Genomic DNA, 23,202 nt, shown 5'->3' on the forward strand with positions numbered 1-23,202 from the left:
CCTTTACGAAACATTAACCATGGTTAAAATATAAAAATAAACTGTATAAAAAAATACAAATTTAAAATAAATAAATAAAATAAAATGGTGAAACAATGAATAATAAATAAAACCAGCTCTTACTACCAACTGTCCATCACATTTCGCACATTGCAAAAAGCATCTGTAAACTACATTGTAAGAAACAATATGTTAAACCTGTACGCAGGGGTGCCGCCAGAAATTCTGGGCCCTATGGAAACCAAAATTTCTGGGCCCCCTACAAATAGGAAAATAAAAAGGGGGTCTGCTCTTCTGGGCCCTAAATCAGCCTGGGCCCTTAGAATCGTCCTAACCTTCCACCCCTTTATGGCGCCCATACCTATACGTAACACATCTGTACACTATATGTTGTTTTTTGTCTATATATTTTCACTTTCTGTATATAGTGATTCTATTTTTTTCTATCTTAATGTGTATTTGCACTATGTTTGCAGCATGTACACTTTCTTCTGCACTAAGCTCCAGTCACCAAGTCAAATTCCTTGTGTGTGTGCAAACACGCTTCTGATTCTAATTCTGATTTAATGACTTTTCGTAAGGTTTTATTATTCTGTCATTAGTCAATGGCCTATTTTTGATCATTTTTGCACCGGTCCTTGCAATTACTGTCAATTTTAAAAACTATTATTTCTATTTTGAAAACGACTTGAGTACATTTAAGCAACAAGTTATTATTCCCCCCCAAAAATATCTCCCCATCTCGGATTGTTTAACAACGGCGTACAAGATTTACAAACACTGCGAATCGGTTCCACTGAATCGTTTGAAAACGACGATTCGTTCGCGAGTCGGACATCACTGAGCGAGACAGCCCTGTCCTCAGAGTATCAGAGGTAGTGTGGGCGTGCACAGAGAGTCTTCCAAACATTAACCAGGTGCTTTTTCCTCTCACATTTCCCTCTCGTTTTTCTTCCTCCAAGCAACGCAGCAAAGGCTCCTTTTGGCGTCCCGGGGAAACAAACTAACTTTACCGGAGCGATGCGGGACCCGAACACCAGCATCTCTTCGGATCTACTCCCTTAAAATCCCACCCATGGCCACCGCCTGGCCACCGCAACGTATAGCTCTTTAAAAGAGGAGGAAATCGCCGACATCACGGGACGGAGGTTTGATCCAACGACGCGCCGAAGACGAGACGCTCGTCTGTGATCCAGATGGCGGGACACGAGTGGGATGACTGGTTTGAACGGGAGGAACTGATCGGTCAGATCAGCGACATGCGAGTGCAGAATCTGCAAGGTAAGAGTGCTAGAGGCATGGGATGGGTGAAAGAGTATGAATAGTTCATGATCCTGGACATGCACGTCGGAAGTAACTAGAGTCGCTTTCTGCTCTGAAGCGATAGTGATACATTGTAGCAAGAATGTAACAGTTTACCCTCGAAATTGTTTCAATGTTGCACTTTAACGTTCCGTTCTTTTAATATCTGACGCTGTCATTGTTTGCTTTACGTTGATTGGTTGCTTGTCTTCCCTGTGTATGTTTCTATAAATCTGCTGAAATTTAACAAAAATAAAGTAATTATCAACGTGACGCTGTTTTAATACGCAAAAACTGTGCTGAAGGCTTTTTTAATGGGCAACTGGTAAACTTTCCACAGGTGGGAAGCAACAGTTTCTCTTATATATGTAGTTTTCGTGTTCACCTGCAAAGCAGTGCTTGTCTGACGCATAAACAAAAATAAATCATCGTCCTGGCAGTGATCGGATTAATGAGCGTGAGGAAAAGCGTCAGTTTACACAGCAGTGATCGTGCTTTACTGGTAATGACTTTAATGGGAACCATTAATCGCTACTCGTGTTTCCTGGGTGGTAGTGTTTCGGAGCAGTCTGCGCATTCTGTGTTGCATGATGACTTTAAATGACGGAAAACATTTAAAGCAATGGATTGAGTGGACTGCTCAGGTAGCCCTCAGATAACTATTAAAACTGCTTTGAATCTTAACAGTGCCCTAGTTTTCTTTCGTTTCGTTTTCAACTGGATTCAGACTATAATGTGGCTTCTCTATGGCTTAGTGGCAGAGATATTACTGTAGTGAAAAATGTAAATGAAACACTGCAGATGAGGAAGCACATTGCATTAAAAAAATTCAATTGAAATAGCAATGCCCTCTTCATCAGACTGCTGGAATTGAGTGCAGTGGTTTCCCATAATCTGCAGGCCTGCTCGAGGACCTCCAGGCTAATTCAGATGCATCAGATGCAGTGCATGACATGTCTGCTGCACTTCTGCTTTCCAGGATGCAGAACCCATATGTTAAGCATTTGTTTTGACCGTATGCACATGATCTGTCCACGTACCTAGTCCTGCAGTCTTTTTTTAGGTTTGCATGTGCATTTCCTCATTCAGATGTCAAGCTGAAGTTTAATACCATTGCTGGAATGCAGACTTTTAGGGAAACCATTTGTTTGCCTTCTGGGTCTGTACTTTTTCGTGAGTGCCTTTTTAATAAAGAAAATGCTTAGAAGTCTTTTAAACCTGTGATATTATAAAGCCACGAAGCAGACGGTGCTCACAATAGTCATTTTTAGTACATCTATGAGTCGGACATCTGAAGCGTGTTCTGAAGTGTTCTGAAGCGGAGCCATTGTGCTATGGGGTTGAAAAAGTGGAATAAAATCTAGATAGGCGTGACTACGCTTGACTCTCTCTGGGCAAAATGACTTTTGAGATGTCAAGCAGATTTTCATATAAAATATAGAATGAAAAATGGGTTCATCACCCCTCCCTTACTCTTTCACACTTTGCATGCAGCAGGCACATTTTGCTGGAGCTGTTCTGCGTTAGAGGGCTTTTTAAGAACCAGCCTTAAGTGACCTTAGACAAGAAAACTTTGGTATGAGTTTGTTTAAACGTCTGAAAGTCAGGACAATAACCTCCTTTTTCTCTCTATTGTGTATACTAGACTACAAAACTGTCCTTTGGCAAGTGAAGCAAGTCAAATAAGCACTCAGCACAAATTCGCTTTAATTTTCCCCTTGAAGTCTGTTGCTGTTTATGCAGCGAACACGCTGAAATGATGAATTCTTAAGTAGTTAATTCCTGAAGTGAATCATGTTGTTTAAAAAAGACCTACTTGCTGTTCCCAAACTGTGAAAAATAATCAATGAGCTAATGCATCGCTCTGTACCCCTGCCATGCTCAAATAATAATTCAATATTATATTCGGAACGATGTGTTTGGATTGAAAACACTATTCTCCGAAGGTAAAGTGTTGATTGAGTCACGATTTAAAGGAATACTTCACCCAAAAATTTTAATTCTGTCATCATTTACTCTCCTTCGTGTTGTTCCAAATCTATATATATATATATATATATATATATATATCTGTGTTCTGATGAACACAGAGAAAGATATTTAGAAGAATGCTTATAACCAAACAGGTCTTGCCCCCCATTGACTCGCATGGTAGGAAAACATGAGTTTATCATTGTTTGTTGTGTTGAACACAAAAGAAGACATTTTGAAGAATGTAGGAAAGCAAACTGTTCTGGGGCACTTTTGACTACCATTGTATTTTTTCCTACTATGGTGGTCAATGTGGGGCAAAATCTGTCTGGTTATAAGAACTCTATCAAATATTGTTCTCTGTGTTCATCAGAACAAAGACATTTATACAGATTTGGAACAACTTGAGTGTAAGTAAATGGTGACAGAATGAAACATTTTGGATGAAGTATCCCTTTAAATGGTTCTCTGTTGTTTCTATGAGCGTATGGCCAGATAACTACCAGAGGAATCTCAGATAGACGCATAGTAGGATTGTGAGGTTTATGACAGCTGCATATTACCGTCTTGTTTTAGAACTGAGGGATTTTGTTCGGCTTGGCGTCATCAAGAGGTGATCATTGGTAGAAGAGAGCCGTACCGGCGTAGGTGTACCATTATCTATATTTAGCCGGCAGCTTCTTCGGCACGCGTGAATGACTCGCCGGTCTGACACAGGCTGTATTGAAGGAGAATGCAGCTAAGTGCTACTGTTGAAACCTCTGCAGCTGAGAAATTATGTAAGATGTGTTAACTCTGTAGTGTCCAGCTTGTTTGCGTAACTCATATTTAAGATTTAAATAAAGCAACACGGATCCATGACCACATCCCAGCATGATTTGAGAATGATCCAAAAAGGCTGTCAATGTAAATCTCATCTTCTGTATAAAGGTGTTAAGACGGTCATTGTCACAAATTTGGTTACACTTGATTAGTGACCCAGAAATCGCATATCATCTTTTCTAAATAATGTATATAAGATTTGTTAATTTTATGGTACAAATTGTCTGTCTAATAAAACATCGAAGTGCATTTAATACCAAGAATAAACATTTACAGATTTATAATATTGTCCTATTATATAGTCAAGACAAAAACATCACCATTGCGTTTAAATGGAAATTTCGACCCAAAATAAATCTTGGCCGCCATTGACTACCATGACAATTGTAGTCAAAATTGACCCCAAACTGTTTGTTATCCTTACATTCTTCAAAATAGCTTATTTTGTGTTCAAGAGAAGAAATATTGTTTAAAAAGCAATCGTCCCTACAATGGAAGTCAATGGTGGCCAAGTAGAATTCTGCCAAATATCTTTCTCTGCGTACAGATTTGGAAAAACTCAAAGTTGAGTAAATCGACAGAATGTTCATTTTTGGGTGAACTGTTCCTTTAAGAAAACTAACAAAAATGTTTGAAAAACTCATTTACAAAAGTGTTCAGACAAACATTTCCATCTGACTAATAAACCTGTTCTATTAGTGTGACGTATTTGTTTCTGAAGTGATGTTTTGTTTTAGGGTGATGAGAACATCAAGACGACATAAAGACCATCATGGTTTATTAGTTGCAGGTGTTTCAGCTGTGCTGAATAGTTTCAGTGTTTTAAAACCTGGCTTTGACAGTTTTCTGACTAGACTCATTGTCTGCAATAGCCGAGTTTACTAATCTCGTTGAACTAGTTGTCAAGACATATTCAAAAACAAAAACTATGCGCTACGATGACTCCATTATATGCCTGAGTCTCAGAAGAATGTAACATATATTGTACAGTACAGTACAGTACAGTACTGTAACACTGAGCTATTCAAGAGAACACATGGTGTTACCGTATTATATGAATGGCTTTGTTCATCATTACATGAATAAAAACATAGCCGTCCTTTGACTCTCAAATGGATTGTGTTGGATTATCAACAGACTGAATAAAAGCTCATGGCCTCAACTGAAGTGCTTGTCATCACCATAGACGTTGTCAACGGTTGAAGGAGTTTTCCATGGCAGTCTCGCAGAAGATTTGATACTGTTCACTGCTCAACTTGTAGGGTAGAAGAACCGGCTATTAATTGCTCTTGCAAAAGAGTCTCTATATCAAGTAGAGTTTGCTTTGTGAAGGGATTAATTTGAAGCCTACGGCTGATGGATAACAATTCATTGACCAATAACAACAGCTTTTCTATGTTTACTAAAAAGATTCACAGCAATGTGACAAAAATAACCTTTTTGGGTTACATGGGCCATAAAATATCATTAAATAGTTACACTTGTAATGTTCTTCTTTCACCCACTCACTCTTTAATTTTTTTTTAGTTTCATCTGTTTAAATATTCTACACATGATTGGAGGACAACTCATTTCTTTTGACGTCGCACAGCTGGACTAAATACCTAGTCAGACTGCCCAAGAGGCCGTCAGATTGACATGTAAAGCAACCAATCACAGTGCGTTTTGTTATGTCTCATGTTTAGAGAACTGCATTCATTGTGTAGCGTCACTTTGTTGTTTATAACGTTTACACCAAGAAACATAACATTTATAAAAAAAAAAGATTTTTCCTTAACATTTCCGATTAATGTATTTACATTAGTGACGATTAAGGACAAATCCAGTACAAAGACAGTAATTTAAAATAATATTGCATTACAATTTTAAAGAGTATTTATTTTACAGGCTTTATTTGTTATTGTAACAAATTTTTATATTTGTTATAAATGAGCTATCAAACAATTAATTGCATCTATAATAAAGGTTTGTGTTTACAAAATACATGTCTGTGTACTGTGCATATTAATGTGTATTTATAAAAACATAAACATGGACATATTTAAGAAAAAAAAATTTGTATTAACATTTTATATAATTTAAATTATTGGTAAATATATACAGATATATATTATGTAAACACAAACTTCTGGATGCGATTGATCACATTTAATTGTTTGACAGCCCTGAATGATATTCAGAATTTGGGAGTAAAGTACACTTTGCTGTCATAAAGAATAATATCACAAATTACATATAATATATTTTTGTTTTTTGGACTTTGACATGTATTGGTGTCACCGACCCTAGTTTACTATAGTAATGAAAACAAAGCCGTGGTAGTAAAGCAGTCGGGCGTAATTCTTCATGTATCACGTGTAGCATTTTTAAATCATATGAGCCTTATCTAAATCTGTTTACTTAGTCCCGGGAAACATTGACATGCTTACAATGGCGCCTTTCAGTGTTTACAATACTAAAGCGTGACTAAGTGACATCACTATTATCCCATGTCAGCACAGTACACTTTTTGATCACTCAAAAGGCTCTTGTGCTCCGAGAAGAGCAACATTTATCTGTGTGGTTTCAGTGTGCATTTATAGTTTGTGTATGATAAATGTTAAGCAAAATGTGGATATGTGCAGGCCTGCTCACTTGGCATTAACTTTATATTATGTAAAAATAAAAAAAGATGCAAAAAGTTTTATTTTTGCAAAAAGATGAATACATTTTAAGTTTGCCTATAGGCATACCCATTTTCAGAGGCTCATCCAAATTACAAATTCTGTCTACGCCTCAAGCAAAATATACTAAGGTTTAATGCTTGTGAATTGATGGGAATTGATGGGAATTGAGAATTACTTCTCAATCATTTCCATGATGTTCGGTTCCCAAGCCTTTAATAGCAATAATACTTTTAGATGTCAAAGACAGACAGGTTAGAATCTAAAACGAAGATTTAAAACTAGTTAAACTCTGGATCCATCGAAGGGTCCATATCCCATAAATAACATGTAGGCCAAAAGTGTCCAGTGTTACAAACCAAACATGTGTTTCATGGGAAAAAGAAGTAGCCAAAGGTAAATGAGGATAGAAGAATGATGATTTTCAGTTAATATTATTAAGGTTATATAATAATAATTACATTAAGGTGAGACCTTTATTGTTTTTTTGAAGGTGTTTTTTCAATTTAATGGGCCACATTTGCATGGACAAGCTTCTGTACCTTACTATGTGCTTCTTGAGACACAATGGTGGAGTTGTTTATTTTGCCCTTCTTTGATCATACTGTATATTGGAATCTTTTCAGTTTTGGAATCACAATGTCTCTTGCTGGCATACGTTTCCTGCTCGACGATGTCGGCAAACCCAAGTCTTTGCATGTTAAGCAAATACAGAGCACATGACTCACGCTGTGCACGTATTTATCTGGCGAAAAGAGAGTAAAGGCAGAACGTGGGCAGAATGTTTCTGCAGATTCATTTATCTTCAAACCAGGACTGAAATTATTCTCTCAGTTCTTATATTTTAGGATTTCTGTGTGTGAGAGCAAATGACCAATCAGAGCATTCAAAACATTTTTTCTCCAAGCAGGAATTTCCCCCACAGAATTTGCATTTCACATGGTAGAATTATGTAATTGGACATTAAAAGTTTTTTGTTTGTTTGTTCATGTAGACCTATCAGAAAGATTCATAGCTGTTGCTTGACTGTCTTGCTCCAAACCATTATTTTAAAACATAGCTGTTGTTATCACATACAGCGTTCATATCATTCAACTGCTAAATAGTCTTTTTGCCCAAACCAACGTCGTAAACAATTGCTCTTTATGGGCTTGAACCGACAGCCTTCATTCCTCCCCCCCCCGAATTGCCTCGTTCTTCTACACTGAATTTCTTAGACCCTCGACACTAGAAGAAAAACCGTCTGACAGTTAAGCGTACCTGCATTTTAAAATCTTAAGTGCAATAGCTTCTAACAGGCAGCAGTCATTCCCTGAGAAGAGAAAACCAGTGGAGGGTTTGCTTTGCTAGGCAAAGTTATTGCAAAGCAGCTAACAATTAGCATATGAAAAAACTCATAGTCCTATATTTCTTAAGCTCTCTTGTTATAAAAGTCATTCAGTCTTTGATTCATAGCACAATAATGTTATCGCACCCATAGAGTTTATTTAATACGTTTGCATTGTTTACAGTATTGTACCAAACTGTTGACTGCAGCAAACAAAATAATCGCCTTAACAAAGACGTTTCTCTGAAAGGTTTTGTCTTTGTTCCTGAAGCACCGTCAGACAGCCTCAGTTCTGGCCTGTCTGTCACATTTAGAGAGCTCAAAGCTGTCCCGGACGGCCGGGCAGTGGCCTTTTGTGTTTATGAGGACTGGCTCTTTGGAGTTGGAAGCGGCCCCCTCATTAAACAGACATGGTCTGAGCAGAAAGACGAAGAGAGCTGTGTTCTTGGCCGGGGCCCCAGACCCAAAACACTTTAAAGCTCCTTTGGCAGAAAAGAAGAAAATGAAGGCTGCTGTGTTAATGTTCTTTGTTATTTTAACAAACGGGCCTCTGGAGATCAAAGTTAGCATTTAGTTAGTATAGATGGGTTAGAAGGGTCAACTAGTTAATCCTACAACTGATTTGACAATTGGTGAAGTTGGCCATAAATTGGTTTTTATTTACATATTTACATACATAAGCATAACCAATGCATAAAAGCATCTATGTAAGGGATAATCCAGAGCTAAAATCATCTAACGCACAGCTAGCCGTGGATTATCCCTTACATATATTTTTCATTAAATGTAGGGGGAATTCAGGTATATTGGTAGATTTAGACACGGATATGACAATGGTAGAGTAAATCAAAAATGCATATTCATGGAAGTTGACTATCCCTAGTTATATTTAACCTGTGTATTTTAATAAAACATACTTCTTCTTTTTTCAGTTTTGTTTATTTACCAGCTGTTTTCTTAATAAAATAAAGTAGACATAACATTAAAATATTGGTTTACAATAAAAACTGTAAGCTCAGGGCATATATTTTGTTGCATTTTTAAAAACCAATCCTTTGTTTTTTTTATGCATCATTAAAGGGATGGTTCACCCAAAATTGAAAAATCGGTCATCATTTACTGACCCTTAGAATGTTCCAAACCTGTGTCGATTTCTTTGTGCTGCTGAACACAAAGTTAGATATTTGGAAGAATGCCAGTAACCAAACAGACCTCATCCCCCATTTACTGCCATGGGGAAATAAATACTATGGGAGTCAATGGGGGATGAGATCAGTTTGGTTACCGACATTCTTCCAAATATCTACCTTTGTGTTTAATCAGAACAAAGACATTTTTACAGGTTTGGAACAACTTGAGGGTGAGTAAATCCCTTTAAAATGATTTTTGTGTTTGTTCTAGTTAGGGATGTCACGATATCAGATTTTTGTCCCCACTGTTATCGTGCCCAAAAGATTTTATCACAATATTTATTGCAATGTATTTTTTTTAGATAAATGATCCCATTGGTAAAATTAATCTTCATTTAGTTTGTTTTCTCTGTTATTTAGTCCATGAACCACACTCAAAAGGTTTATGGGGCAGAAAAAGAGTTTGTAACTATTGTGACTCTTAAGGCAAGATTTTGAATGCGTGATGCATAAGTTTATGATATTACAATATGCGTAGAATTGACAGGATATTGATCATCATTCTTTTTTCGATATCACGGTTATTGTCACATCTCTAATTGTACTGCAGGAACAGCCATTAAGAACCTAAAAATTTTTGCACAGTAACTGTTTCATAAACCTGACAGCTGACCAGCTTTTGAGCAGTCAATAATCAATTAGCCAAAAATTACAAGACACTTTTGTTTTACCTTTGCATTATATACTTGAATTTGGCACCACTGTGTTGTAGCTTAATATTAATATTTCAATGGAAGTGAATAAAGTGTAAAGGTTAGGTAAATGATGAATAAAGTGTGATGTAACTAAACAGGGAGACATTTAACAACCACTGCATTATCCAAACATCAGTCTTTGACATTTTGAAAAATGAAATATCTGCCCAAATGTTTTTAAATGAAGTGCTCTATTGTGAAGCATTTATGGAGTTATGAAAGATGACTTCCACTTGGAAACTCGGGCTGTTGCTTTCTGAATGTGCTCTATTGTGCCGTCTAGATCTGTGTATGTGGCTATATGCCTAGACTTCCTGTTAGGTCATTATTCCATCATGCCATTTGAACCACAGTTATTGATTCCAGCAAATGGAGCCTCTTTAAGTTTTGGCACTGAATAATGAATGAGGAAAGTGGCATCCACCCTTCAAAATGTTCCCATCCTATACGTTTAATGGACACCTACAGAACACAAATGAGCCGCCTTGGAGGCAGAGGAAGAGAAATGTTAGGAAGGAAGTTCCATCCATCAGGAGGTAGACGGATTAGACGGCTTGCCTGATGGATCATATAATCACACGCTCTCACGGGAGTTTCCAACTGCTAGGTTTTCTCTGGGGCAGATGTCTTTAATTTCAAGCGATGGACATTTAAGGTGGACACAGACCCGACACACAAGGGGAATACAACAATGTGTCCCACCCCTCCCCAGAGGTGAAATGGAGTCACCAGTTGGTTTATAAATGCTGGTCTTTAGTTACAACTTTGCATGAACTCCATGAAATGTAATTTTATGGAAAAAAAATATTTTATTTGTTTAACCCCTACGCCACTACCCATTGTTTTAGGATTAGTGTGGGATAATGTACAGGCAGCAATGTAGTTATCGCAGAAATATGCCCCGACAGTGTGATCATGCTTGTACATTATAATGATTATTACTCGGCTACCTCTCACATGAGAAAAAAACTGGACATGAATTTGAAACTCATTCTTACCTAATGTTGACCTTCCGTGAGGAAAAGCCGTTTAATTATGGTTTTAAGGTAAGAAACGACGTTGAATTATCACGAACAGGCAATTTGGGTGAATCGTTTTGTAAATATAATGTCATATACGTAATTAAAAGACATAAACCAAGCACAAAAGACAACCATCGTCATCATTAAAACATTCAACTTGAATTTTTGCAAGAACTGGAGGCCTGTTACCATAGTTTATCTAGATTAACAAACACTGGAAGCAGGTGTGTCACTCCTGTATCTGTAAGGTCATTCAGACTAAGGTCCAGCACTCTCAAATGTGATGGGTTCGACTCTAAAGCTGATGCCAGTTCTGAACATCCGGCGGCTGTAATTTCACAATCTGAGAGGCTGAGAAAAGTAAAGCCACATATTTAATTTGACCAAAAACCTGTCAAATTGATTTGCTGCATCTGGGTTACCGTGTGTTATTAGTTTTGAGAGGTTGTTATCTGGAAATACGGAACCTGCAGTATTTGACCATCACAACGCACTGGTTAACTGGCCAATCATAGCACACCTCGCTTTTCTGAGCGTTGAGCTTTGTAAAAAATCTGTGCGTTTCAGAGAGGCGGGGCAAAGAGGAGATACAAACATGTACGGTATGAGGAAAATACAGCTTTTTTACTTTAAGTCGTGTAAACACATTGCATCACATCTAAAACAAACAATGTTATTTGTTTTATCCGTGTCATTTGACCCCTTTAATGCTGTTTAGCTGTAATATTTGAACTGCACTTAATAGCAAAGTGTGAAATATTTGGGTTTTATTACACATTCGGTTAGGGTAACCATGCAAAGACAAGCGAAATTGCCCCTGGTCACATATTAAATACAGCGGCTTAGTTTTGATGTTAATGGCCACAGGTCATTACACATGAGCTATAATGATTATGGTCTGTTTGCTCTTTGTTGCCATGGTGAGCTCACAAGAGTGCAATACCTTCAGGCTATATTTGATTGATGACAAGGCAACATGGAGCTGCTGGTTGAGACGCCACCTCTGTTTCTGTGCATCAGTTACCTCCATGAAAGTGAAATGAAACTGGTTTTATATTTGTTGCTTTTTCAGTTGAGAGGGAGGTGGTGCAGAAGAGAACGTTCACCAGATGGATGAATCTACATCTAGAGAAGGTTAGTAGGAAGTCATTTGGACCCAGCAGATGGAGCTTATAGATTTCATAAACTTGAAGTAAACATTTTCCTTCTTGACGATTCATTGTGCATCTCAAAGGAGACATATTTATGGCAGGAAATTGATCTTTCATGAATTATTTATTAATTTCTTGGAAGTAATCTTGCATGATGATGTAACGCTTATCATAATTTTAGAAAGGGTCACAAAGTGGCTTAATGCTGAAATTCATAACTACTTTGGTTAATATTTGTTTCATATAACAATCAGTTTTAATTTAGGGCGTCTTGTTTATTTTCATGGGAACTGTCAGGTGACGTCATTTGACTTAAGCCCATGTGCAGTTAAAGGGACAGTTCACCCAAAATAAACAATTCTGTCATCATAAATTAAATTATAAAGGTTTGGAAGAACTTGAGGGTAAGTAAACGGAGACAGAATTTTCATTTTTGGGTGAACTGTCCCATTAAGGACAAAAGTAACCAGCAGTTTAATGTTTTAAACAGAGATGGCGATAGAGATACAAAATATCCAGTTTGCAGCTATAAACATTCATAAAAAATCAAAGCATTATTTACTTTCCTATTGTAAGTGTTAATATGAATGATTAATCATCTGTGGCCATTATTTAATAGAAAAATTTTAATAATCGAAACTCCAGGTTCCTTCTCACGTTTGTAACATAGCAAACTGTAAAAAAAACACCTCTTTTTCTCTATAAATGCATTTTCCCATAGCGCTTTTATTTTTTCTCATCTCGCTTTTCGCCCCTAGATTTTTCTTCCTCCCATCATTTAGGAACCAGACCCGGTGATTCAGACTCAACCGCTCACACATTTGCATGATGCATTAGTCATTGAACACAACAGTAGGTTTAGTCGTTCACTTTTGTTTGCTCTGGCAGTCCTCTGCTCAGCTTCTTATGTTGCAGACCGCTTGTAGATCAGAACATTGCTATATTTGAGAGCTCTGATTGAAAACAACCACTGATGAATCCTTTGTTTTCGCACACAATGTTGCTCTATTCCGTGACCTCAAGTTTGGCGATTCCTCAAACCTTCGACCCACAATCGGACAATTGCACACTGTCAACTCTGTTTCGATGGAAAATTTCACCCTTAACCCTCCAAATTCTGCTGTTGTGTCACATTGTTTCCTTCTAATAATGTTATTGTTGAAAAAAATTGATTTTTCATTGCAGCATAAATTCTTATTCATAAATATATATTATATTAGGGATAGTTAGGGACAAAAATAAAAATTCAGTTTTATTCACCTTCATGACGTTCAACACCTGTATATGACTCTTTCATCTGTGAAACAGAGAAGATATTTTGAGAAATGTTTATGTTTTGTGTCAATACAAATGGAAGTCAGTGGGGGCTTGAATTGTTTGCTTACCAGCGTTCTCCAAAATATCGGATTTCTATTTTCTGAAAACATTTAGGTATGATTTAGGTATGAAGATAAGTTTTTATTTTCAGATGAGCTGTCTCATACAAATCTTTTTTAAATGCTCAACTGTGGCTGTATTTTGGTGTGTAGTGCAACCCCCCTTTGGAGGTACGTGATCTGTTTCGTGATATCCAAGACGGAAAGCTTCTGATGGCTCTACTTGAAGAGCTCTCGGGATGCAAACTGGTGAGATTTCTTTCAATGGCTAATAATGAATCTTTTCGACTCACCTGTATCTGTGAACGACTAACAAAGCGTTGACCTTTGACCTTTCAGCTGCATGGGTTTAAGCCATCCTCGCATCGTATTTTCAGGCTCAATAACATCGCCAAGGTGTTGACATTTCTGGAAGAAAGAAACGTAAGTCCGGTTTGATATCACGCCCTCTTACGGAACATCCTTATTGTTTTCTGTTGAAATGGCATCCGTGTGATGAATCAATGTCCTGTTTCAGGTGAAGTTAGTGAGCATCGATGCAGCCGATGTTGCAGATGGAAATCCGTCCATAGTGCTTGGGCTTATATGGAATATCATTCTCTTTTTCCAGGTATAGTCTATAGCAACTTCTGTTGTAGCTTTTGCATTGAGTTAGACCGTCTATAATTAGATTTTGCACTTCGGGTATTTAGTCAAACAATGAATCGTGTGAGACTCTACAGTCTTTTCAATGTGCCTTTAAGTGGTTGTGATAATTGGCCATGAAACACTAGATCCAAAATGTGTTTCTTTGCACACTTATCCTATCAAGGACTAATTCTCTGAAACAAGGCGACACTCTTATCTCTGTCTAGTCAATGTTTAGATAAGATTAAAAGTTTGTTTAACAGCGTGATAAAAAGTACCAGGGAAGGCCATCACATGAGCAAATGTTTATTATTGCTTTGCTCTGCAGATCAAGGAACTCACAGGGAACATCAAGAGTCAGTTCCCGTCTTCCTCCAGCCTATCCTCCATCCCCACCAGCTCCGATTCTGACACTTCCCACTCCAGCACTCCATCGGATGAGAGGAAGCCCGCAGTCGCTCCGAGGGGCCACGGGAGGGCCATCAAGAAGCTTCTACAGTGGGTCCAGAGACGTACCAGAAAGTAAGCAAGATTTTATCATAGGTTTAGGAAGGAAACGGTTAGAGCGTCACTCACTAAATTTTTTTCTTGCAGATATGGAGTTGCTGTACAGGACTTTGGAAAGAGCTGGGCAAGTGGTCTGGCTTTTCTCGCTGTGATCAAATCCATCGACCCCAGTCTGGTGGATATGAGACGGGCTCTGCTCAGAACGCCCAGAGAGAACATCGAGGAGGCTTTCAGAACAGCACATTATAGTCTGGGCATCCCAAGACTTTTGGAAACTGAGGGTAAATGTTTTGATACGCCGTGTGACACGTTATGATTTCTTGGTGAACTTTGTCAAAGCTTTGATTCGTTCTACTACGAGTAAAGTAAATCGGCTCAGTTGAATTAAAAGTATAACATTTCTCCTCAGATGTTTTGCTAAATCGTCCGGATGAACAATCTATAATGACCTACGTGTCCCAGTTTTTGGAACACTTTCCTGGAATTGAAGAGGTAGGAACATCCTGTTGAACAACGATAGTTCACCCAAAAAATGAACATCATGTGGTCATTTACTCATCCTGATGTCATTCAAAACTTTTTTTATGGTACACACAATGACGGCTTCTGTCAATCTTCATTTAATTTAACTAATTTTGAACTAATGGTGCTTTATGTCCCTTATTGTTTCATAAAGGATGAGACATCAGATATTCTGGAAAGAAGTAAAACTGACGCTCGTTCGAGCAATTATCCTGTACGGAACGGCGTACAGAGGAAACGTGAATCTTACACAGTTAAGAAAGACTTGGTTCAACCGCCACCCAAGATCTTCGTCTCCTCTGTGTCGGAAGATCGAGAGCAGATCAACTCTCCTGTCCTCTCAAAGGCCCCTGACGAAAAACCGTGGTCAAATGAATCCTCATCTATAAGTTCAAGCCCCAGTCCTGCAAAAGACAAGCCGCTTTATGGCCCTCTGGACTTGAACAAAGAAACCCCACAAACTTCGATCTCGGACTCTGCGGTGAACTCGCCAGACTCGTGGAGTGAGAATACAACAAACAATACAATACAAGAGGAAACTCAACCAGTCAGAGACGACTCCATAAATGAGAGCAGTGTGACCGGCGAGAAGTTTTCTACCACCGATGAAGGGACGTCAGATCTTGGGTCACCATTTTCGCCAGAGAGCACGCCGGAGAACCATCTTTTCATAGACGAGGGGAATTATTCCCTCAGCTCCGTAGATAGTTTTCATGGCAAATCCACACAGTTGACGGAGGAGGAGGATGCTTATAAATATATCCTTGATCTTAAAGAAGAGGAACCTGCTGATAGTTTGCAGAGGAACGAGACGGATGCAGTAAGCTTAGAACGAACGCGAACCGATTCTATGGAATACAAGGAATCCGTCAAGCCATCCGAAGAACCTTCTTATATTCAAAGTGACTCGGGATACTTTCAGGATCACAAGGAAACCAAACCAGCTCAACCTGAGGATTCTGGCGAGAGTCCCCTTGATTCCAAAATCGATGTAAACATGAGTGGAGACGAAAATAAAACTGTGAATGAATCTTATCAGGACAATGTCGATTCTTCCAATACGGAAGCCACGGAGAGGAACCCTCTGGAATTAACCGATGAAAAACCTTTTGTTTTCGAGGATGAATCCGAATGTCCTGTTCTCAAGTATGAGCGGGTCTCCATATCAGGAAGTGAAGAGGACATTAAACTGTGCACAGATCTGGCTGAGGAACCAGGCACAAACAATCTTCCAAATGGCTTAAATGGTCATGATGAAACTAAAGACGACAATGTCGTCCACAACGGTCTATCTGAAAGTGAGGCGAAGGACGTGGTTATGGAAGACCTGCAGGAGCCTGTGGCGGTGTCGGATCAGATCCAAAATGAAGAAGAAGAATGTGATGAAGATCAGGTGTGTTGTATGTGTGGAGGTCCGGTGGCCAAAAGCTCAACGGAGGACGGTTATAATTCAGACTCGAGACATGAGTGGGAAGCAGGTGAAAGCTGTAAACACATACTAAATCAACAGAAAAATAAGCTGAATGGAACTTTAAGTGATTTTGGGAGTGACTCGAGAGAGACTAATAGTATTAGCAACAATCTCCTTAGTGAAGGTAGAAGAAAGTCGGAAAGTGGGTCAGACGGCGTGAGGGACCCAGAGGTTTCCCACAATGCAAATGGTGAGAGCCAAGCTCCGGTTTCAGAAAACAAGAAGCCTGGGGAAGCCAAGAATAACAGACCGGTATCAGTACTTCCCCGTGATGATGTGGACCATGATGTTCCTCTCCGGGAGGGGGACGGACGACAGTCGGTCGCAGGTCAGTCACCTGGCGGGAAAAGCGAGACTGAGCAGGTCATGGGTGTCCGCGGGTACCCTGAAAGACGTCCGGCGGAGCTACGTTTGTCTCTCAGCATGACTCCTCTTCAGCCCGCACCTCCTCAGCGTTCACTGACAGAGTCGGATACAGACACCGAAGATGCTTCAGAGGGCCACGGCGAGGGATTGAAGACGAGAAAGGTTATTTTTCACTTTCCCTTTTCTTTGGCCTAGAAAAGGAGGCTCGGTTTAAGGCACTGACCCAAAAACAACGATATCAGAGTACTGTATGTGCTCTTTTGGGGTCATAACCTCCTTTTCTGAATGTAGTTCACTTGAGCACGTTACTCTAGATGAGCTCCTCCTGCTTTAATATTCTGTTACAGTAGCTGCAGTATCATGTCTTTGAGTATAGCTTAGGATTCAGAGCCAGAAGAAAATTCATTGTTATGCATGCTTTTACCTCAGTTTTTAATATACAGCCGTGGAAAAAATTAAGAGACCATTTCAAATTTACATTTAAGCAGCATTTATAGATGTATTGGGGCCATTCAAGTACATTGTCTTGAATTTCAGCAAAATCAAACCAAAATCAAAGGAGTGACAAAGTCATTCAACAGCAATGTGAAAGACTGACAGAATGACAAGATGCATGAAAACTGATTTAAATGTCGAGGTTTTCGCATACTTTTATTTTTTAATTACTTCTCCTGAATATGAGAGTTGTATTGCTAGAAAGTGAATATGCACTTGTTTTCTTTGCAACATTCGAGGTCTGTATGAAAACAAAGCATCTTTTTGGTTATTTTGAACTGTTTCTGCAGCTTTCGTTTTCTGCAAATAAGTGAAAACAGAAAACAAGAAAATACAGAATAGAGAATTTTATTTGAAAATTTGGGATAAAATATTGTTAGTAGTTCACAGATTGAAACAAAAACGACAGTTTTACATAAAAAAACTATAATGTAACTATAAACTGTAAATTCAGAAAAACTGAATATAATTTTGAAATGGTGTCTTCATTTTTTCCACGACTGTAGATTGAAATCTGAGATGAGCTATGAAAGACTATAAACTCAAGTTAATTTCTCTCCGATTGTGTAGACTAGTATGTTACTTTTTATTACAGTTATTTGTACTAATAATTGCGGGATAAAATCATCTGAAAATATTATTAAATTATTATAAATACATTTTATTGAAAATACATAAATAAGTGTATTTTTATTATGAAAAAATCTGTTTTTGATTTTAAATTCTGTTTACATTTTCATTGTCAGTGCGATGCATTACAGTGCAATTTTTACACATGTACATATACAGAATAGACTTCACATCTGTATTTTTTCCCTTGACCAACATTTATCTAAAAGACTTCCCTCGTACTTCATACAATCAAATACTTCAATTATACTTCATAATATTATACTTAACATATAGAATAAAAATGCAATCAATTGTATATTCATACAGTTTGTGAAATGGTAAGTATTTTTGTTTGTAAAAGTTTATAAATGTAATTAATACAAATATATTTTAAAACTAATAACTATATCCCAAAATGTACCAGTACCAGTAACAATTCAATTTTATTTATGTAGTGCTTTTCACAATTTTGCATTGTTTGATGTATTGAGATGATCAACATTCACAGAGCACACACATGTACACTTTGCTTTCTCCATCGTCCTAAAACTTTGACTACAAGTATTTTTTAATATTATTATCACTCAGTCAATTTGCAAATTATATTCGTTAAAGCATATTTACAAAATTTAAATTTTTCCCTAATGATGTGTAGCCCTCGTTTTATCTTAAGCCATTTACACTAGATTAAAGGTACAGCGTGCAATTTTAATCAGCGTGTGTATGTACACTGAGAATCGAAACCCTGACCCATTTCTTGGCTCTACATGTGTCTGTTTAGCCAAAAGCTGGATCCGCACATATCCAGGAGCAAAACCCCTTTGACAGGCACCCTGGAGAATGGGGCGCGGTGGAACCCGAATCGCCAGCTGAGCATCGTGAGCTCATTAAGACGGATACAGACCTGACCAGTGCTGGTGCCAGAGAAAACACTGTGACCCCAAGGTACTAATCTATTGTTAGCCTCCCGTAGGAACAATCCATGCCACGAGGGACCTTGTGTTTTTTGAAGGATGTGACCTCACTGGCCTCTAAGATCCCTTTTACATTTCCTTAAATGTACTCTGATACTCAAATAACTTGTAGTTGGCAAGCGGGTCACATTCACTTTATATGGCTGAGGCAAACTTTTTGATCTCGCAGGATGATGTGTTACTGTAACAAAATCTGGTTTCCATTAACAGAAGTCCTTTCTCTGGCTGGGATTCAGTTTGTCATGAATAAATTAGCTTAACTGTAACATGTCCTTGTAAGGTTCTTTAGAGTCGAGCTTATGAATTGAACCGTTTTATCAGCTATGATGAATTTGTCTTTCTTCTAAAAGGGATGGAGCAGACGCAAGCCAACCTTTGACTACAATACACTTAAGGAAAACTGTTGAAACCAGCGAATCAAAGGTAATGCACAAGATATAGAAACGATTATTATCACCCACACACACATACACTCACACACAAAAACAAGTCCCACTGCAAGATTCGTTGATGCTTTCATCATTGCTACTGCTACCTCTTGACAGTGAAGTTCTCAATTCGTTCTGTAGCGGAGTAATAGCTAAGAGGTTTACTCTTTTTAATGTTTTTTTTTTATTCTACATTTTTAACTTGTGATCAAATCTAGAACTTAAAATGTATAACCCGAAAAAAATAACCCGAAAAATCACAAAATAAATGCATATCTTGAAAGTTTTTACATTGAACAAACAAACAAAAAAGAAAGTGTTATTACATTTATGTAAATGATCAATGGAATCACAAAGTGCCCAAATTTGTACACTAACAGCAAAAAGTCGAAATTAACAGCACTTGGGTTTTATGCTAAATCTAGGCCTTCGTTAAAGTCAGATATTTCAGCAGCTTTTATAAAAATACCATAGAAAAAAACGAAAACTTGAATCTTAAAATAAGCCAGTGCCATTTGTCTTAAGATTCAGACCAGTAAAGACAGTTCAAACATGCCTTTTTAATCTAGTCAATTATATAAATTTGAGGTTCAGTCGACTGGTCCTGAACACCCTAGCAAACTCCTCAGAGTACCTTAGCAACCATATGCAATACCCTAACACACATTGTGCATTGTGAAGAGGAACACTGCTCACATTATCTTAAGAACATTTAGGCCAATCTTACATGACGTTATTTTGTCTGAAGTTCAAGTGTCCCTTTTCTAGGCAGTTTAATGAATAGTTTTTTTTTCAATCTATTTTGCGAGTGTATGTCTTATGTCCATTGTTGTTGTTTTTTCACCAGGGACAAATTGCAAGGACCATTGACAGTGCCATCATAAATGAGAGGTAAGAGAATGTGTAATGTGTAATGGCCATTTAACACTTTAATGCTTGAATTATGAATACGGATTCGTGACAATAAAAAAAAACAAGATTGTAGCTTCATGCGAATGTTTTACTCTCTATAGAGGTGATAGTCTAGAGTCATCTTAATTAAAAATCTGTTATTAAGACGTCTGGAAATAGCCTTTAGGATGAACTCATCCATGATTGTTTTTTCCAGAACGGTCAATCCTCATTCCTACCACCCCGCACAATGCAGTAATAGCAGTATTGACTTTTAATCTACTGTGTTACAGCTGACTCTGTAGATTTAAAACCTACCCAGAGAAACAATTCCACCCCTCTTTAATGATCCCTGCTGCCTCATAGTCACACAACAAGACTGTTTGTATTCTTCAAACTGGGTGCTTTCAGGGAACCTGCTTAAATGAGTGTCACACAGGGCATGGCATGAGTCTTTAATCCTCAGACGTACAATTTCATGTCGTTAATCCTGTGGACAGAGCAAAGCGTTCGTACAACAGTAATCCTAAAAATATAATAGGATATTGTGTTTTACATGTGCAACCCTTTCATGTCCTTTAATTACACGTGATACAAACTTGTGTGTGTGTTTGTGTGTTACATCACAGCTTGGAGAGCAAGACAGCAGCGACTCCAGCAACCACATCTGATACAGCCTGGTCTGATATCTACATCCTATTGGTTGCTTGGCTCCTCATATACTGCATCTTTGTCCTGCCTCAGATGGACTCGCGGACACTTCCCAAACTCTTTTTTAACACAGACGAATGATCGTAACTTCCTCGCACCGACACCTCTGATCGTGATTCTCATTTGATCAGGTTCCTAACAGAAACCGGGAGCTCTGACCACAGGTTAGCTTTTTAAAAGACAGGACACAACATCGATTTATTTTGTTGCCTTTTATTTCATTTTTTTATACCTGCACATGAAGACTAATGGAAAGTGTTTTCTTTCTGCTCGAATGTTATTGGTCATCGGTTAACTTTTACTGGGTAACCTTTGGATCTGTGTCAACCGTGCCTGACTTGAGGTGCACATGCTACGTAGATTATTTATAATGCTTCTGAAGAACATGCCTTTTGGCTTTTATGTTGTGTGGGCTCACATTATATGATGAAAAACAATTGTTTGTAAAAACAAGTGAAGGTTCTTTGTATGCTTTAAAGCTATTAAGCTATAATTTTTTTGGAATGTATTTTAACAAGTGAACGCATCGGTCACGCCCCTTTTATTAAATCACATGCGTTATCTAGTTTTTTCGGCACAAATATACGTTGAGATGATATTCCACAAAGTGAAATTTTTTTATAAGATGAGGCCAGGGTGTTTATGGTACATATCGGTTGAATAGAAAAACCTCTATTGGGCTTTCTAAGTTACATTAGAAAGCTTTTTATGGCTTCAGACGCACTTTTGACATTTTAAGAGAAGAACTGCCAAAGATTCAGAGAAGGAAACTGAAAACTACCCCCAACACAGAAAAGAAATGATTTAATTAGTCTATTCCTTCAACAATACACACTGATCGTATATACAGTATGTTATGCATTTTACGAAATGCGAGAGCACACATCTTGAACATCTTTTGTTTATTTACACATTTATAAAGACAATATATTGACTGAATTTAATATTTTTGGACACTGACATTGTCAGTAATGTTTTAGGTCTCTAGACTGACGTAAATCCTATATGACAGAGTTTAATCTAAGCCTGCGGGACCTCTTATGTCTTAAAAACATGTTTTCCCTTTTATTTTCATAAAAGAGTATAATCCTGAAATCAACACAGTGGCTGCTAGTGGCATGATCTCGGCGAGTTACACTGAACTCAGAACAGAGACTGTTGTAACGCATCCTAAACATTCACAGCCTGCAACATACATCCAACACTGCACATAAGCCAAACGTTAGACTGCAAGTCTGCATGAGAAAGTACATGGGAAATAACTTGTGTCTTTAACATTTTAAAAGTCACCAAGTGAATTTCTGTCCTGCTTTTGTAATGGAGATTATTCATGTTAAATGCACTGGAGTGCAATAAATGATATATCCTTTTGTTGCTGTCGTTGCTTTCTTTTGCTTTGAGTAAGTGTTTAAAAACAAGCCATTTAGTGATAAAGGTATTTCGACATTTGGATCAGGTTCAGTGTAAAGACTTTGCCCAAGACGCCACCTGGAAGACAAAAATATTTTTAAATATAACGGAAATTATTTTTGTATATTTATTCAAATATTTTGGGTCCAAGCATATTCTTAGTCATAAATGTAATTCATTCTATTTGAATTCAGATGTATTTAATTTATAATTGAAAGATATTTAGGCTTAGAATTCAAGTAGGCCTAATGCACTTTAATAGGCAGATAGACGATAGATGTTCGCATACATCTTACTTGGTTTACGTCAAGTAAAAGATCATGAATTTTTAGAAAGGAGACTATGATGTAGTTTCACTTATCCAACCAAGACGTTTAATATATTTAACTCTTCCGCCACCTACCGGATTACAAAGCTGGCGATTTGTTTCCGCCGGTGGTGCCTTATCAATTGACACAGACTTTTAAATAAAATGTATTATATTGCTTTCATTAAAACAAGCAAAATATACTGTCTATATTTTTTCATAATACTCGTTGCCCTTTACAGTTTCTGTGTGCCTCGCGAAGAAGATATTTGCAATGGGCCCCTCGTGCATTTACGTGTGCGCTCGGTCGTTTCCGTAGCGCACATCAATACACCAATGTGCACTTTTCACCGTGCTTAAAT

The 23,202-nt window shown here is 37.8% G+C and overlaps 1 protein-coding gene across 1 annotated transcript; it reads left to right on the forward strand.

The window, feature by feature from the left end:
- The first annotated feature begins 889 nt into the window (after positions 1–889).
- On the forward strand, positions 890–22,494 carry clmna (calmin a). Its single transcript, XM_056768418.1, has 13 exons — positions 890–1,281; positions 12,065–12,126; positions 13,673–13,768; positions 13,859–13,942; positions 14,037–14,129; positions 14,475–14,668; positions 14,741–14,934; positions 15,063–15,145; positions 15,330–17,174; positions 18,901–19,064; positions 19,444–19,516; positions 20,369–20,412; positions 21,042–22,494. Exons 1-13 carry the CDS (start codon positions 1,197–1,199, stop codon positions 21,202–21,204), a joined length of 3,180 nt encoding a protein of 1,059 aa, XP_056624396.1. The 5' UTR covers positions 890–1,196; the 3' UTR covers positions 21,205–22,494.
- The last annotated feature ends 708 nt before the right edge of the window (positions 22,495–23,202 follow it).

This window comes from Triplophysa dalaica, chromosome 15 (assembly GCF_015846415.1).
Source record: "Triplophysa dalaica isolate WHDGS20190420 chromosome 15, ASM1584641v1, whole genome shotgun sequence".
Taxonomy (NCBI): Eukaryota; Metazoa; Chordata; class Actinopteri; order Cypriniformes; family Nemacheilidae; genus Triplophysa; species Triplophysa dalaica.